The sequence below is a fragment of the Priapulus caudatus genome, unplaced genomic scaffold (assembly GCF_000485595.1).
Source record: "Priapulus caudatus unplaced genomic scaffold, Priapulus_caudatus-5.0.1 Scaffold595, whole genome shotgun sequence".
In the NCBI taxonomy this organism is placed as follows: domain Eukaryota; kingdom Metazoa; phylum Priapulida; class Priapulimorpha; order Priapulimorphida; family Priapulidae; genus Priapulus; species Priapulus caudatus.
Genome location: NW_014577656.1, coordinates 90,251 through 105,880, shown reverse-complemented (window position 1 = coordinate 105,880; position 15,630 = coordinate 90,251). Strand labels below are relative to the sequence as shown.

The 15,630-nt window shown below is 46.8% G+C and overlaps 1 protein-coding gene and 1 long non-coding RNA gene across 2 annotated transcripts; both read right to left on the bottom strand.

Annotated features, from left to right (window-relative positions):
* Positions 1-1,431: 1,431 nt before the first annotated feature.
* On the bottom strand, positions 1,432-5,208 carry LOC106811965. Its single transcript, XR_001394234.1, has 4 exons — positions 5,124-5,208; positions 3,391-3,476; positions 2,779-2,881; positions 1,432-2,580 (listed from the first exon to the last, which is right to left on the bottom strand). It is a non-coding gene; the product is annotated as an uncharacterized LOC106811965 (long non-coding RNA).
* Positions 5,209-13,657: 8,449 nt separating this feature from the next.
* Positions 13,658-15,319, bottom strand: LOC106811959 (synembryn-A-like). The gene is made up of 3 exons (XM_014815703.1): positions 15,192-15,319; positions 14,609-14,749; positions 13,658-14,316 (listed from the first exon to the last, which is right to left on the bottom strand). Exons 1-3 carry the CDS (start codon positions 15,317-15,319, stop codon positions 14,187-14,189), a joined length of 399 nt encoding a protein of 132 aa, XP_014671189.1. The 3' UTR covers positions 13,658-14,186.
* Between the last annotated feature and the right edge of the window lie 311 nt (positions 15,320-15,630).

Genomic DNA, 15,630 nt, shown 5'->3' with positions numbered 1-15,630 from the left:
TAGCCTTTCGATTATGAAACTGGGGTTCGAATCCCCGTTAATTCTTTGCTAAAATATTTTCTAACTTGTGTAAAGGTAAACGTATTACAGACATGCATGCAAAGCATATTACGAACGCACGCACGCACGTTCAACGCTGAAATGGAAATTGTGCGACGCGCGCGCGCGCGCGCGCGTGTGTGTGTGTGTTCGTGCGTGCGTTCGTAATATGCTTTGCATACATGTCTGCAATACGTCTACCTTTACACAAGTTAGAAAATATTTTAGCAAAGAATTAACGAGGATTCGAACCCCGGTTTCACAAATGAACGGCTAGAGCTCTAACTAGATGTACTAACGAGACACTCGCCTAGAGCCAAGTGGTTTTACATAGATACATATATGCACATTACGGACGCGACAATTCTTATCCCTCTGTCACTTCCTTACTCCCCTCTCGCGGATAGTTCGCCCGTGACCAGTCAAGCGTTGAAAAACATTCGCAGCAAAATGACTGTATTTCAGCCGAAACTTTTTCACTCCCCGAGGCACAAAATGTGAATTTACGCCTATAATACACGCGCACGCGTGAGTGCGACCACACCCGCGTGTGCGCATCCGAGGGTGGGTGTGTATGTGTGATTTTGTGACTGTAAAAATGCGTATTATAGCCGTAAATCCACTTTTTGTGCTTTGGGGGGTGAAAAAGTTTAGGTTGAAATACGGCCTTTTGGTCGTCAATGTTTTTCCATGCTTGACTGGTCGTAGGCGATACCATTTGGGAGAGGGGGAGGCAAATTTGGAGGGAAATAGAGTGAGAGGAGTGAAGGAAGGAAAGATGAGAGACAAGGAGGGAGGGAGAAATGCAGAGGGAGATGCGCGCACGTACGCGCACGCACGGACGCACACATGCACAGACGCACACGTGCACAGGCACGCATGTACGTTTATTGTTGGCACATACACAGGCATATTAAATTGCGGCCGCGACAATTCTCCTCCCTCTCTTTCTTTTCTCTCTATATAGTTACTTCTCTCACCTTCTCGCTCACGCTCTCCCTCTCTGTGAATCTCACCCTCACATACATACTCTCTCTCTCGCACTTTTTCTCTGTTACTCGGGCGCTATATATATATACTCTCCTATCCCCGTTTCTCCCTCTTACTCACTTCCTTACTCTTCCTGTCTCGCTTTACGTCTGATCTCTCTTTCTACCTCTTTACACACCCAGCTCCCTCTCTTCTCCTACCCTATGGCTTCTTCTATCCTCCTCTCTCTCCTCCTCTTTGGCTTCCTCTGTCCTCCTCCTCTCTCCCTTTTCTCTAGCTTCCTCTGTCCTCCTCCTCTCTCTCCTATCCCCTCTTTATACCACTCCCCCTCCTCCCTCACACATACTGCTTCCACCAACTCTAACTGACGCGGTAGAATAATTTATTGAATAAGACCCAAGATTTAGTAACAATGTTTTATTTTTCAGCTAGTATATATCACATAGCAAATATATAACACATCTTAAACCAGACACTGACACTGTAATTTCATTCTGATATGGTAGCATCTAAGAAAGATACATTGCTTGACATATGAGAGATCTACTTCATGTGGCAGTCAAATATTCTAACTTTCTATATATTTTAAAATAACAACATGAACTCAAAAGAATTTTGTGCACAGGATGACAGAAATGAAGTCACGTGTCACCTTAAGCTTAGCTTAATCTTTCAGAATACGTGTAGCAATAGCACGGGAAAATAATGACAGTCTGTCATTATTCATTCCTGGTAATAGGTGCGTAGTTTTCTCACTATGGTTGGTCATAAGTGACCAGCTTAACCTCATCACGTGTGCAGTGTATTAAGTAACGTAAGTAAGTAAGTCAACCTACAAGGCACCAGTTTTAAAACGCATTTTAAAACCATGGCGCACACCGGCAATATTCTAAATAATAAGATAGATGAAGGAAAAATAATCATATTAAACTTGGTTGAAACTTTCTTCACGGTGCATGACACGCAATAGTATACTACCTGGATCTAAGAACGTAACAGGTTTTTTGAAGACAAAATAAACTGTCGTTGCAATATATAGTAACTGTATATATTGCGAATGACAGTAGTAATAGCAGTTTACATGAAAGTAACACAACCTAGTGAAGCTTAGTAATAACTGTGTGAAAAAAGCTATCTAGCTTGTTTATAGTAATAACCCTACTTCTACTATTTTTGAAGGGTACATGTGATCTGGACATTACATGGAATGGAATGTGGGTAGATTATCAATTTTATGGGGTAGTAATATGTACATGGGTAGAGGGTTACTAGTAGACAAAATATAACTGCAAACCAGGGTTGGCAGCAGACAGAATAACCAGATCTACTTCTTCTTCCTTCGCGCTATTAGTCCCTCTGTAGGGGTCGCTGCAGTGGACTCTTCTCCTCCATTGTTTCCTATCCTCCCCTTCGTGTCACCAATCCCTTCTTTTTCAAGTCATTCTGCACGCAGTCCTTCCATCTTGTCCTTGGTCTCCCCCTTCTTCTTCTACCTGCTGGTTGCATGTTCAGCATGCGTCTTCCTATGTAGTTCTCCTCTCTTCTCATCACCTGTAAAGACAGAATAACCAGATAAACCATCCATTTGCCTGTACTTGAATTTGAATTTGTAAAATAACTTCTCACTTTACAACACCTTCATTATTCTATTTCGCTATAAAAAGGAAGAGACACTTGTATTTTCAAGCTCAATCATAGGTTTACAAGGCATTCACCCATCAGCACTCCACACAACTCCCATGTACTTACAGTTGCACACCAGTGTCGCCATCTACAGTGCATCAACGAGATTAGCAGCCTCCAGCTTCTCAAATTCTCTCTTCCTGGTTTTTACGACATCACGTATGGTCACCTAAAAGCACAAAAAGAAAGCACATTAGCGAAGTTCTTGATTCCTTCTCTTCTGCCTTTTCCCCCGTTTCACCCTATCAGCAATAATTTTTCAGCGCAACGATTTCCAATGGATGCAATAATGAATTCTGTATATTGCACCAGACATTAATATCTGATTATCAAATTTATAATGTGAGTCTACATGGAGAATTTTTTAATGTGTTCACACGATGATCGCCACTTGGCTGTAATTGCTTAGTTGGAATCTCAACAGGTACATCCGTAATGGCAACTGCATAACTAAGGGAATCACTAACATTACATCAAATACACATCAACTAGTTCATGACGTAGTGAGCATAGCGAGTGAGTGGCATAGTCTTACAATGCAATTGATCTGACGTAGTAATGAAATCATGAAATTAATGTATTGCAGATGTGATCTTCTGTGCAGAGACAGAAGAGTGAATGTGCGTGCATGCATGCGCATTGTGTGCATTGTGTGCATGCGTGCGAGATGGTACTTACAGTCCAGCATGGCGCGCCTGAGAGCCGCGCCACGCAGGTTGACCTCTAGCGTTCCATCAACCACACCATGAAGCCGGTCTCTTAGTCTGCAACGAGATTACTATGTATGTGAATGCACGTATTGTACACGCAAACGCGTAAATACCTCTACCTGTTTATTTCCGTCTCTCTCTCTCTCTCTCTCCAGCTCTCATGCACACTCTCTCTAATATTTTGCCGAAGTCCTTGGATTTTATAGAGAGGCCACTTTCGGTCCCTAATGCTGAGATATGAGATAAAGGTCTAACGTAAGTGTTTGGCCGTGGGAGAGAGTAGAGTTACGCTTTGCTGATTTAACAACTTTTCTGAGTATAGACGCAAATGACCATTTTACGCTTTTAGTGAGAACGAGGTCATTCACTTTTTGGCGATGTCACAGCTGCATCGTTATATATGATGATGTCACAGCTGCATCGTTATATATGATGATGTCACAGCTGCATCGTTATATATGATGATGTCACAGCTGCATCGTTATATATGATGATGTCACAGCTGCATCGTTATATATGATGATGTGTCAACATTACAATAATTTCATATCTTAAGTGCTATGTATTTGTTAACAATGGTGGAAGAGTTATCTTACTTCTATCTAAAAATATTGCAAGCCACTTGTATACTAAATGTGAAGAGAATTATTTAACTCCACCTCTCGAAATCATGTGGGTGACACATCATAAACCCCTACATAGAGAAAAAGCAAAAGCGAAACAAAGCGACGCGATTAGAGAGTAAACCTCCTTGGCAGAGGTAATTACAAGTACATGATTAGATACTCTCCACACTTACGTACTAAAATGTTAAAGAGGTTTAATTTAGTTAAATTAAAAAGGTGTGTAATCACGCTCAGATGATCGAGTGCAACAAACAGGCTTCTAGTACTATAGCCTACGTACAGTTGCCGCACACGCCTGCGGCAACTGTACGCAGGCTATAGTAGTGCTGAGAGGGTCTGTGTCCCCAGGGTACTGCCGGAACGTACCCTGGGTACGGTCCGGTATACCGCAACGTACCCTGGTAACTATCTAGCAATTCTAGCTGATATGGTTAGGCCGGGTTAGGGTTAGGGTTAGGGTTGGGGAGTAGGCGTAGGCGACTCCCTAGACTCGTTAATGGAGTAGGCGAAGTACGGTCCGGCATATTAGATAGTAGTATTTAGTACCAGGGTACGGTCCGGCAGTAGCCAGTACCCTGGGGGACATAGACCCTCTCAGCATTACTAGAGCTACCGCTATCACGTGACATAGTCTTCAATATTGTCCCCTGGACTTTGAAGAGTCCTATTATTTACGAGGGTAACCTTATAAGTGTAGTCTTCGTAAGTGCTAGCCTAGGATTAGGACCTAGGCTAGGGTCCATAGACTAAGTATAACTATAAGTATAACGAAGACAGAGAGTATTTAGGGCTAGGATTAGATACAATAATGTAACCCAAACACAGGATAGGGTAACCTTAGATACAATAATGTAACCCAAACACAGGAGTAGGTTTGGGTTACATTATAATTATTGTATCTAGCCTCTAGGGTAACCTATCCTGTGTTTGGGTTACATTATTGGGTCGCATTATTGTATCTAGCCTAGGATTATGATATGCGCATTTACAATCAATGTAAACAAACATGTTTCTGATGGCGACAACCCAGTTTACGCAGAAATGTCATGTGGTCCTATCTGGTGTATTTCCATACCGTTAATTCCGAAAACAACAACAAATTGTCCAAATTGGCCATTTCACTTTTGACTAATTTTTGTTTAGTTTGTCAGACTGTCCTGTCACTAAGCATTTTATGGATGCTCACTTGAAACTCCGAACATGTGCACTCTAAAATCGTTCCAGAATGTACCGCTAACTGTACTGGCGGCGCCACCGTCCAATGACATTTTATGCATTCAATTAAATTGATTTATTTCTTGAACGGACCCTCTCGTGGTATGGAAGAAAACATAGTTACATAATAAACATAGGAATCATGTTTAGCAACATTTGCCAAACAATTAAATAAACGGCAAGATTTAACAAATAACTATAGCACCGAATGTCACCTGACACCATAGATACTTCACGTACATACTATGATGCATTTAAGTGATGGTGTCGGACGGTGTCGGACGGTGTCGCCGCGAGTTCCAAAATGTACCGCTAATTGTGCTGGCGGCGCCACTGTCCAATGGAACCCTTAAATGCATCATAGTATATACGTAAAGTATCTATGGTGTCAGGTAACATTGGGTGCTATAGTTATTTGTTAAATCTTGCCGTTTATTTAATTGTTCGTCAAATGTTGCCAAACATCATTCCCCTGTTTATTATGTAACTATGTATTTCTTCCATGACCGGAGAAGGTGCGTTCAAGAAATAAATCAATTTAATTTAATGCATAAAAATGTCATTGGACGGTGGCGCCGCCAGCACAATAGCGGTACATTTCGGAATGAGTTTAGAGTGCGCATGTTCGGATTTTGAAGTGAGCATCCATAAAATGCTTAGTGGCAGATAACATGTAAACAAAAATCAGTCAAATAACTTTGGCATGTTCTGGTAATGTGTTCATTCACAATCGTTAATATTATCTGTATCAGCGTTATATACAAAGTATAGCACGTCATTACGTTTATTGATGCTGATCTGTATCAGCGTTGTAACTTGTAACTTGTAACTTGTAGTTGTAGTTGTAAGTTGTAAGTTGTATGCCTGTATTTAACTGTCGCCGCCGCACGACTCATAGACGCATGGCGGCAGGGGGCAAGAGAGCCGTCCGACTCATAGTAGCCTAAATAATCACAATGTATTTGTCGATCTCATTTTTGAATGTGTTTACACTAGTCTAGGCACTAATACAACTAACTGGCAAAGAATTCCAGGAATCCACCACCCGCTGTGTGAAAAAGTACTTGCGCAAGTCCAGGCGCGATCGCGCCTTGATCAATTTAAACTGATGTTGGTGGTACAACACTGTAAGTGGTGTAATGGCTGTATACACTGTATCGTCATTACGTTTATCGAGGCTACGTGACGCTAGATGATAACTTTTAGTTACTTTAGCATGTTATGCTCGTTTTCATTTACCTATCACCCTATCTGTATCAACGTTTCCTTTTGCATCGTCTGCTTAGACGATTTCTTGACGGTAAATAATGGTACCGCCTAATACGCGCGTGGGCAACTTGGCAACACACAATAATGTCAATAGCAATCCACAGGGACAGCGAACTTGTTAGCAGTTTATCCGATTATTCCGATATAGTGCACCAGTGTCAGTGACACCTACCTTGTTAGCAGTAGTTTAAATACGCTAATTTAAGCTACCGTTAATTTAAGAATAAGCACATAAACACACAATTTTGCATGTGCCTGGTTCACGGACCCCCTGAAGCCCATCCACGAACCCCCAAGTGGTCTATCAACCACAGGTTAAGAACCCTTGCTCTAGCATCTCTATATATTTCTATGGTAACAACACGCATTATATGCTAGTCATGCTTTTTGTGTATATACATATCCTTGGTAGTTATCGAATTTTGTGAATTCAGAATTTCATTGTAAAAGTATGCTATGTATTGTATATGATGGATAATTCCCCAAATAAAAAAATATCTGACGGGACAGTGTGAGAGGACGAGAAATGGAAGCAGTGCTAGTAAAAAAAATAACATGTTATAAGCTGTTGGGTTCGTTACAACAGTATATAGCATATTTATTGTCCAAACGTCTACATGCAGTGGTGAGGGGTGGTACAGTAGTGAATGAATTCCAGCATTTGGTTTTCACATGGAACTAGCCTAGCCCGGCACGGGGAAGAGCAGGCAACCTGTGCATACCCCGTGTTTCCAGCACATTCTGCATCGCTGAAGGGGAAACAGTGTGCACGGATGAACATGAAGGAATTTGAGGCAACATCCGTTCATGCCAATTTCGACTCGTGCTCAGACCTGCTGACTCGACTACCGCCACCAGGGCGGCACTGCCTGTCCTTCGGTCTGCGAGGACACGTTAGGGGGGCTATCCTGCACATATCTTCGCACCTTCAACCGAATGGGAATTTTTCCCCCTGGAGGCAGACTGACCATTACATGTACATCACGTAGGCTCTCCCAGCAGACTTTGTTCTCACGCGATCACAATTCAACGTCAGGGTGAAGACGACACGGCTGAGATTCGTTCATTCGATTGCACGGAAACTGTTGCTATAAACGTGTTTGGTGTGCGGAAGAGTTCTCTGTACAGGAATGACTAGCTTATACGCACGTGCTAACACATATAGCAATATCCGCGTGCGTGCGTGCGTGTGTGCGTGCATGTTGGGGGGCACCTTCCCGTAGAACGCGTGTGCATGCATGCAGGCGCCTGGATGTGTCTAATTGATAGCAGTGTGGATTGCAGCAGCAGCACCAGCACCGCAGCAGCAGCAGCAGCAGCAGCAGCAACAGTCCTGCTCTGTGACATAATCTTTATACACCTACAGATAATTTACCTGCGGCTCTGTTAAATACATTTTTACAAAAGTTGGACAAGTTTATACAAGAATGTGCACATATTTACTAATTATTTATATATATATATATATATAGATATAGATACACATTCATAGATATATATTTCGATAATCTTCATGTAACGACTGTTATATCACTATATACTATTACTACTATAACGGGGCCAATACCGTATCGAAGTCTACAAGACAAGCCTGACAGAGAGTAGAATCATTAATGTGTTATCATAGATGTTATCATAGATGTTAATAATACAACAGACAAAGCGTAACGATCGAGCGAGGGTACCCGCACGTCGTATTACACTGGCGTTATTCACGAAATAAATCGTACAAGTAAGTATCGCTTCAGTTCTGATTCAGTCGAAGCACATCGAGTTACTCCCCCACCCCCATCATCGCAGGCAAAACGTAATTCGCAATGTACATTTCGAATAAGTTTAGGGATAAAACGTCATAATATTAAATACTTATGCCAACCCTAAAAATAAGTTACATTTTAACACAATCATCCGAACGTGTGCACGTGTTGTATACAATGCCTCTAGTTGCTATAACTTAACGTAGCACCGTATATAGTGCAATAAAGGGTATAGGAAGTAGAGCTATTTCATACGTTACTATTTGTAAATAATACAAGACAAATTGCAACCGCGACGCCATCGATCTCTTCTCCGCTTGTACAATATCTGAGCATAATAATTGGTTTCATAATTCCACCATTTGTGTCTCCGTGTTGGTCGCATTTGCGTAGAGCTGACAGAATGTACAAGGTAATGTGGTTTTATTCAGTCAGTTTTATATAGTTTGTATACTCGACTCACGCAATCCAGAAACTAACGTTTTGTAATGCACTTCAGCAATATATATCCAACACGAGAGATATGCTATATACTTTCCCTGAACCCAGATCGCATAAGTTTTTCAGGGTCTGTAGAGCTTTGTAAAATCTCCGCAATGTTCCCAAAAGACACCCAACAGTAGTTCTGCGTTCCCTGGCACTGTCTCTATTAATGGATGATACTACCCTATTTAAAACTCCCCTACAGTGGTGGAAACTCGACATGTATTAGGAAGTACGTATTTTGAAGTCAAATCAAATTTTTTACATGCATCTACAGTGTGTATGAAAGTTTGTCCTTCTCTGCTCAGATGCACCAGTCATTAGGAAACACGATTATAGTTGTCGGACCGCAATTAATGAGCGAGCAAACTGATGAATGCGAGTAATACGTCAATTTCACTCGCTCAACTAATCACACTTCCTATCGCAACACATCGCCTACACGCATTACAGTCTTAACCACTGCCATCATGAGCTCATCTACCCAATTAGTTTTGCCAACTGCGTAAACAAATTAAGTTAATGTGATTTGAAAATGCAAATTTAAAATTGCTAACTTCAATTGCGAGCGAAAACGCGAGACGAGTTTTTTACCGTTCGTTCCAGAAACGGAGCATGACCCCCCAGTGAACTATTTGCAATTAAATGATGATTTCACTACATTTCGCTTCCATCCGACGCCCCGGCTCTGGGGGCGAGTGCGTGATATGCATGACACACGGCGAAAGCGGTTTATTCACACGATCCGTAAAATTAATTTCTAAAAATAAAACCCGATATGGAAACGATAAAATGATATGGAGCATCGCAGGCAGCTAACGATAAAAAACCACACCTGCCAGGTTTTCCTACTTTCTCTGCGTGGCCCCCACTGATCACTAACATGATATCCAGTACCAGGGCCTATCCTATATACAGTAATGTAACCCAACAGAAGAGTACGGTTACTACTCTTGTGTTAGGTTGCATTATCGTATCTATGCAAAAGTTTCAATTACGAGAGAAGGTTCAACTACGCTAGGTATGCATGCGTATACGTAAGTGTATTTGCATCTCTGTCTGTATATGTGTATGATACAGAGTAAGAATATGACCTTTGCTGCATTCGTTTATAAAACCAGTGAATCTAGGGTGCAGTGCATATGCCGCGCAATACTCGATATACTGAAAATCAAGATAAGTAATTCGCTCATTGTAACTGGCTGTTCGACACGGCGCCATGATGAGCAAGCAAGCACTCTTCCTCCGCGAAAACACGGAGCCTCACCGGAATATTCGACATCTCTGCTAACCGGAATACACTGGCCGTACGCCCATCTGAGCAAACGCGCTTCCCTGCGCCATCGACTCTTATAAACTCTGCGCTTGTTAGGGGTTGGCCGAATAGGAAATTTTTCGAAACAGCCGGACGAGCGGCTCATCCGAACGGGAGCGAACGGCGCGGCGAAAAAACGCGCTCGCGCGTGGAAAAGGTGTGCCCTACATAAATACTGTTTGGTTGACCCGTCTACTCCCGACCCAGAAGTTCTGCGGTCCAGAGCGCGCGGACACAGATACGACCCCCCCCCACCCCCGGGATATGGCTTCGCGCTTCACCTCGCTTATGGTACCTTGCTTATATTACCTCATCGGCTAGCTGACCGCTGCGACTCTCACTCGACTCTCTGCTCTGCTCGTGTTAACTATGTCAAAATCGGGTTGATGGTGAGTGGGTGGGTTGGTGGGAGGGATGGTGAGTGGGTTGGTGGGAGGGATGGTGAGTGAAGTGGTTAGGTGGAGGGATGGTAGAGTGGGTTGCAGGTGGAGGGATGAGTGGGTGATTGAATGGTGAGCTGGGTGAGGTGGGAGGTTGATGGTGAAGTGGGTGAATGTGTAGGTTGATTGTGAGTGGGATTGCGTTGGTGGTTGTGGTGAGTGGGTGGATTGGTGAGGAGGCGATGGTGGTGAGTGGGATGGAATGGGTGGTTGATGTGAGTGGGTTGTGGTGTATGATGGTGAGTGGGTGGGTATGGGGAAGGGATGGTGGTGAGTGGGATGGAAATGTGTGGTTGAATGAGTGAGGTGGGTTGGTGGGTGTTGATGGTGAGTGAGAGTGGGTTTGGTGGGAGGCATGGTGGTGAGTGGGTGGATGTGTGTTGATAGGTAGAGTGGATTGTGGGTGGTTGATGGTGAGTGGGTGGGTTGGTGGAGGATAAGTGGTGGGCCGGGTTTGGTGGGAGGGAATGATGGTGAGTGGGTTGTGGAGGGATGGTGAGTGGTTGGTAGGGTGTTATGTGAGTAGGGTTGGTCGGATGGTCGAGTGGGATGGGTTTGCGCGTGGGAAGAGATGGTGGGTGGTGGTTGGTGGGAGGGAGGTTGGGAGGGATGTGGGTGGGTTTGAATGGTGAGTGGTTCGGTGGTGGTGAGTGGGTGGGTTGGTGGGAAGATGGTGGTGGTGGGTTGGTGGTGGTTGAATGGTGAAGTGGTGTGGTGGTGAGTGAGGGTGGGTTGATGGTGGGAAAGATGGTGGTGGTGGGTTGTTGGAAGGGATGGTGAGTGAGGTTGGTGTGGTGAGTGGTGGGTTGGTGGGAAGGAGTGTGGGATGAGTTGGTGGGAGGATGGTGGAGTGGTTGGTGGGTGGTTGATGGTGACGTGGGTTGGTGGGTGGTAGAGGGTGGGTTGGTGGGAAGGATGGTGCGTGGGTGGTGGTGGGAAGGGATGGTGAGTGGAGTTGGTGGGTGGTTGATAGGTGAAGTGGGTTGTGGGTGGTGAGTGGTAGGGTTGGTGTGGGGGGGGCGGTGGGTTGATGTGAGTGGGTTGTGGGAGGGTTGGAGTGGGTGGTTGATGGTGAGTGGTTTGGTGGGAGGGATGGTGGTAGGGTGGGCTGGTGGTTGGTGAGTGGATTGGTGGGTGGGTTGATGGTGAGTGGCGTTGGTGGAGGTTGGTGGTGTTTGATGGATGAGTGGGATTGTGGGAGGGATGGTGGTGGGCTGGTTGTGGGATAGGGATGATGGGCGAGATGGGTTGGTGGAGAGGGATCGGTGAGTGGGTATGGTGGGTGGTTAGATGGTGAGTGGATTGGTGGGTGGTGAGTGGGTGGTTGGTGGGAATGGTTGGTGGTGGGGTGGGGTTGGTGGGAGGGATGGTGAGTGGGTTGGTGGGAGGGATGGTGAGTGGGTTGGTGGGAGGGATGGTGGTTGAGTGGATGGTGGGTGGTTGATAGTGAGTGGTCGTGGTGGGTGGGTAGTGGGTGGTTGGGGGGGAGTTTGGGGGGTGGGGTGGCGTTGGTGTGAGTGGTTGGTGGTGTGAGTGGGTGGGTTTGGTGTAGTGGGTTGGTGGGTGGTTGATGGTGAGTGGGTTGGTGGTGGTGTTGATGGATGGTGGGATTGGTGGTGGTTGGTGGTGGTTGATGTGAGTGGTTGGTGGGTGGGGTGGTGGGTGGGGTGGTTGAGGATTGGTGGAGTGGGATGTAGGGTGGTGGGGTGAGTGGTGGGTTTGTGGGTGAGTGGTGGTGGTGGGTGGTTGAATGGTGAGTGGTTGGTGGGTGTGAGTGGGTGGTTTGAGGTGGTGGTGGTTGGTGGGTGGGTTGAATGGTGAGTTGGTTGGTGGGTGGGTGGTTGATGGTGAGTGGGTTGGTGGTGAGATGGTGGGTGGTTGCATGGTGGGAGTGGGTTGGTGGGTGTTGGTGTTGTGGTTGATGATGATGGTTGTGGGTGTGAAGTGGGTGGGTGTGGTGGGAAGGATGGTGTGGTGGGTTGGTGGAGGATGGGGTGGGAGGGATGGTGTGCTGGTATGATTGGGTGAGTGGTGGTTGGGTGAGGGATGCGTGAAGTGGTGTTGGTGAGGTGGGATGAGTGAGTGGGTTGGTGGAGGAATGTGAGTGAGTGGGTTGGTGGGTGTTGGTGGGATTTGGATGGGGGAGGGATGGTGAAGTGGGTTGGTGGGTTGGCGGTTGGGTGGAGGGATGGTGAGTGGTTAGGTGGGAAGGGAATGGTGGTGATGGGGTTGGTGGGTGGTTGTAGTGGTTGATGGTGAGTGGTTGGTGGGTTGTAGTGGGTGGGGGTTGGGGGGGGTGGGAGGATGCGTGGTGAGTGGGTTGGTGGGGTGGGTTGGTGGTGGTGATGGTGAGTGGGTTGGTGTGGGTTGGTGGTGGTTCTGAATGGTGAGTGGTGGGAGGGATGGTGAGTGGGTTGGTGGGAGGGATGGTGAGTGGGTTGGTGGGAGGGATGGTGAGTGGGTTGGTGGGAGGGATGGTGAGTGGGTTGGTGGTGGTTGGAGTGGTTTGGTGGGTGGTGATGGTGAGTGGGTTGAGTGGCTGGTGAAGTGGTGGTGGAGGGATGGTGAGTGGGTTGGTGAGGTGGGTTGGTGGGTTGGGTATGGATTGGGAGGATGGTGGGGAAGGATGGTGAGTGGTTGGTGGAGGGATGGTGATTGGGCTTGGTGGGAGGGAATGGTGTGAGTTAGGGATTGGCTGGGTGATTGGATAGTGATGGGGTTTTGGTTGGGAAGATGTGTGGTGGGTTGGTGGGAAGGATGGTGTAGGGTGGTTGTTGGGAGGGATGGTGTGAGTTGCGGGGTTGGGTGGTGTTGAAATGGTGAGTGGTGTGGTGGTGTGAGTGGGTTGGTGGGAGGATGGTGAGTGGGATGGTGAGAGCCAGGATGGTGGAGTGGTTGGTGGGAGGATGGGGAGGGTTGGTGGGAGGGATGGTGAGTGGGTTGGTGGGAGGGATGGTGAGTGGGTGGATGGGAGGGTTGATGGTGAGTGGGTGGATGGGAGGGTTGATGGTGGGGGGAGGGTTGATGGTGAGTGGGTGGGTGGGAGGGTTGATGGTGGGTGGGTGGATGTGTGGTTGATGGTGGGGGGAGGGTTGATGGTGAGTGGGTGGATGGGAGGGTTGATGGTGAGTGGGTTGGTGGGAGGGATGGTGAGTGGGTGGATGGGTGGGTGAATTTGGGTGGGTGCCGTACGTTCAACACCGCGTCGCGCAAAACCAAATACAGACACGATACGAGACACGGGCAATATAGAATAGCAGTGATTCGACCGATCAGCGTCGTTGGTGTCCCGGTGACGTGCACAGAGAGGCCCGACCCACGCGCGCTTATGCTGCCTGCCAGACAAAAAACTGGCGAAGCAATGGATTCGGCCGTCCCGGCAGTTTAGCGTCGTTAATGTTTACGTAGCTCGATAGATGGCGTTGTCGGCACACAATAAGCTCGCGCGTAAACGCCGTGCCGTCCGTTCATTCTCGCAAGGCCAGGTTTCGATTCGCGAAAAAGTCACAAAAACGCGCGTGAGCACATCGATCATCGCAAAGTGCTGACCTCTTGTTGTTTCTCTCTGCGCTCAGCCGCTGCCCACGTGCCGCGCACGCACCGGTGGGGGGAAAGAATCACAATAAAATTTCCCGCGGATATTTCGCTCGTCCGTCATATTAGTTGTCGTCATCGTCATCGCCCGGCGGCGGCGACGCACGCCCGGCGCCCTCTTGCAGCTGAAGTATGTGCTCGACTGCCATTGGTCGCCCATCCTCGCCGACTCTCATTGGCTGCACGATCCCGTCCCTGAGTGAAGACAAAATGGTGAAAACACATTTGCATGGGGAAAAAGGTCACGTCTAACCTACGTATGCAAAGGCTGGTCGATGTCAGATCTCTTAGTTCTCTTAGTAAAGCAACAGTTTCCCACAAATTTATGCGTGATCTGGTAAAAAAAGATTTTCGTTTTATAAAAAAGACTTGTTTATCTAGATTTTTTAATCCACCAGGAGGACATTTCCTAGATTAGTGCCATGGTTACCATGGCTACCATGTCAACAGATGGACCAGAGAAGCCGCGGGGCATCGCTAAGGTTACCGTGTCAACTTGTCGAGCTGCTCGACCAATCGCATTGCTTCGTACTCCTTCTGCTCCTCGGTCATGCCCACCAGCGGGTCCGTGTGAGGTGGCTCCATCTGCCCCGTCACTATATTGATCTGATCTTTGGCTTTGCTGTACCTAACGAGAGCGACGAGCCGAGGGTTACTAATTAACAAGTGTGCCAGCGCTCGCTCGCGCAGCATCTATATATAACGAGGTGAGAAAGCGCCTTGTTGTTTTAATGAACGCAAAGAGAAGCGAGATTTATCACCCACCAGCAAACTTGTAAACAACCAAACTGGCAGCGAGATAGAGTGAGAGGGAGAAAGAGAGAGAAAGAGAGAGAACGAGAGAGAGACAGAGAAAAAGAGAGCGAGAGTGAGAGAAAGAGGAGAGAGAGAGACAGAGAAAAAGAGCGAGAGTGAGAGAGAGCAAGCAAGAGATGGAGAGAGAGAGAAGAAAAGAACAACTTTCTGCCAATCCGGCCATTCCTTCGTCCTAATTCCGGCTCGTTTCCGGCGTGAGCCCTACCCCTCTCCCTCCCCCGTGGCTCTACATTCTGGCTGCATTCCACACTTACTCTTCCGTGTCGGACTCCTCGGACTCGCTCGAGTACTTTCCCATGTTGCCCTGTCCGCCGTGCATGAGTCCACGGCTGGCCAGCAGGCCCGCAGCATTGCCGTACCCCGTGTATTTGACCAGTCTCATCACTACAGACAGATGAAAGAGAGAGATGTGATCAGAAGGTGTGCTACACGTACCATACAGTGTACTGTAAGACCACACAGCCTATGCCATGTAGCTATAATTGTAGGGGATAGTGAGATAGAGACAGAAGGGGCGAGAGAGTGAGGGAGAGGGAGAGAATGTGGGGTAGAAGAGACAGAGAGAGAAGAGAGAAAAAAAGGGAGCGCGAGGGATGGGGAGCAGGAAAGGGAGAAAGATAAAGCGACGAAGAGAGAGAGAAAGAGAAAGAGAGAGAGCGATGGAGAGAAAGATAAAGAGAGGAAGAGAGAGGG

Excerpts from the sequence above, each read along its gene's own strand:
- LOC106811959 (XM_014815703.1), bottom strand. The coding sequence starts at position 15,319 with ATGAGACTGGTCAAATACACGGGGTACGGCAATGCTGCGGGCCTGCTG. Across the intron at positions 14,750-15,191 it reads GAGGAGTCCGACACGGAAGA|GTACAGCAAAGCCAAAGATC; the intron begins GTAAGTGTGGAA and ends CGCTCTCGTTAG. Across the intron at positions 14,317-14,608 it reads CAGCTCGACAAGTTGACACG|GGACGGGATCGTGCAGCCAA; the intron begins GTAACCTTAGCG and ends GTCTTCACTCAG.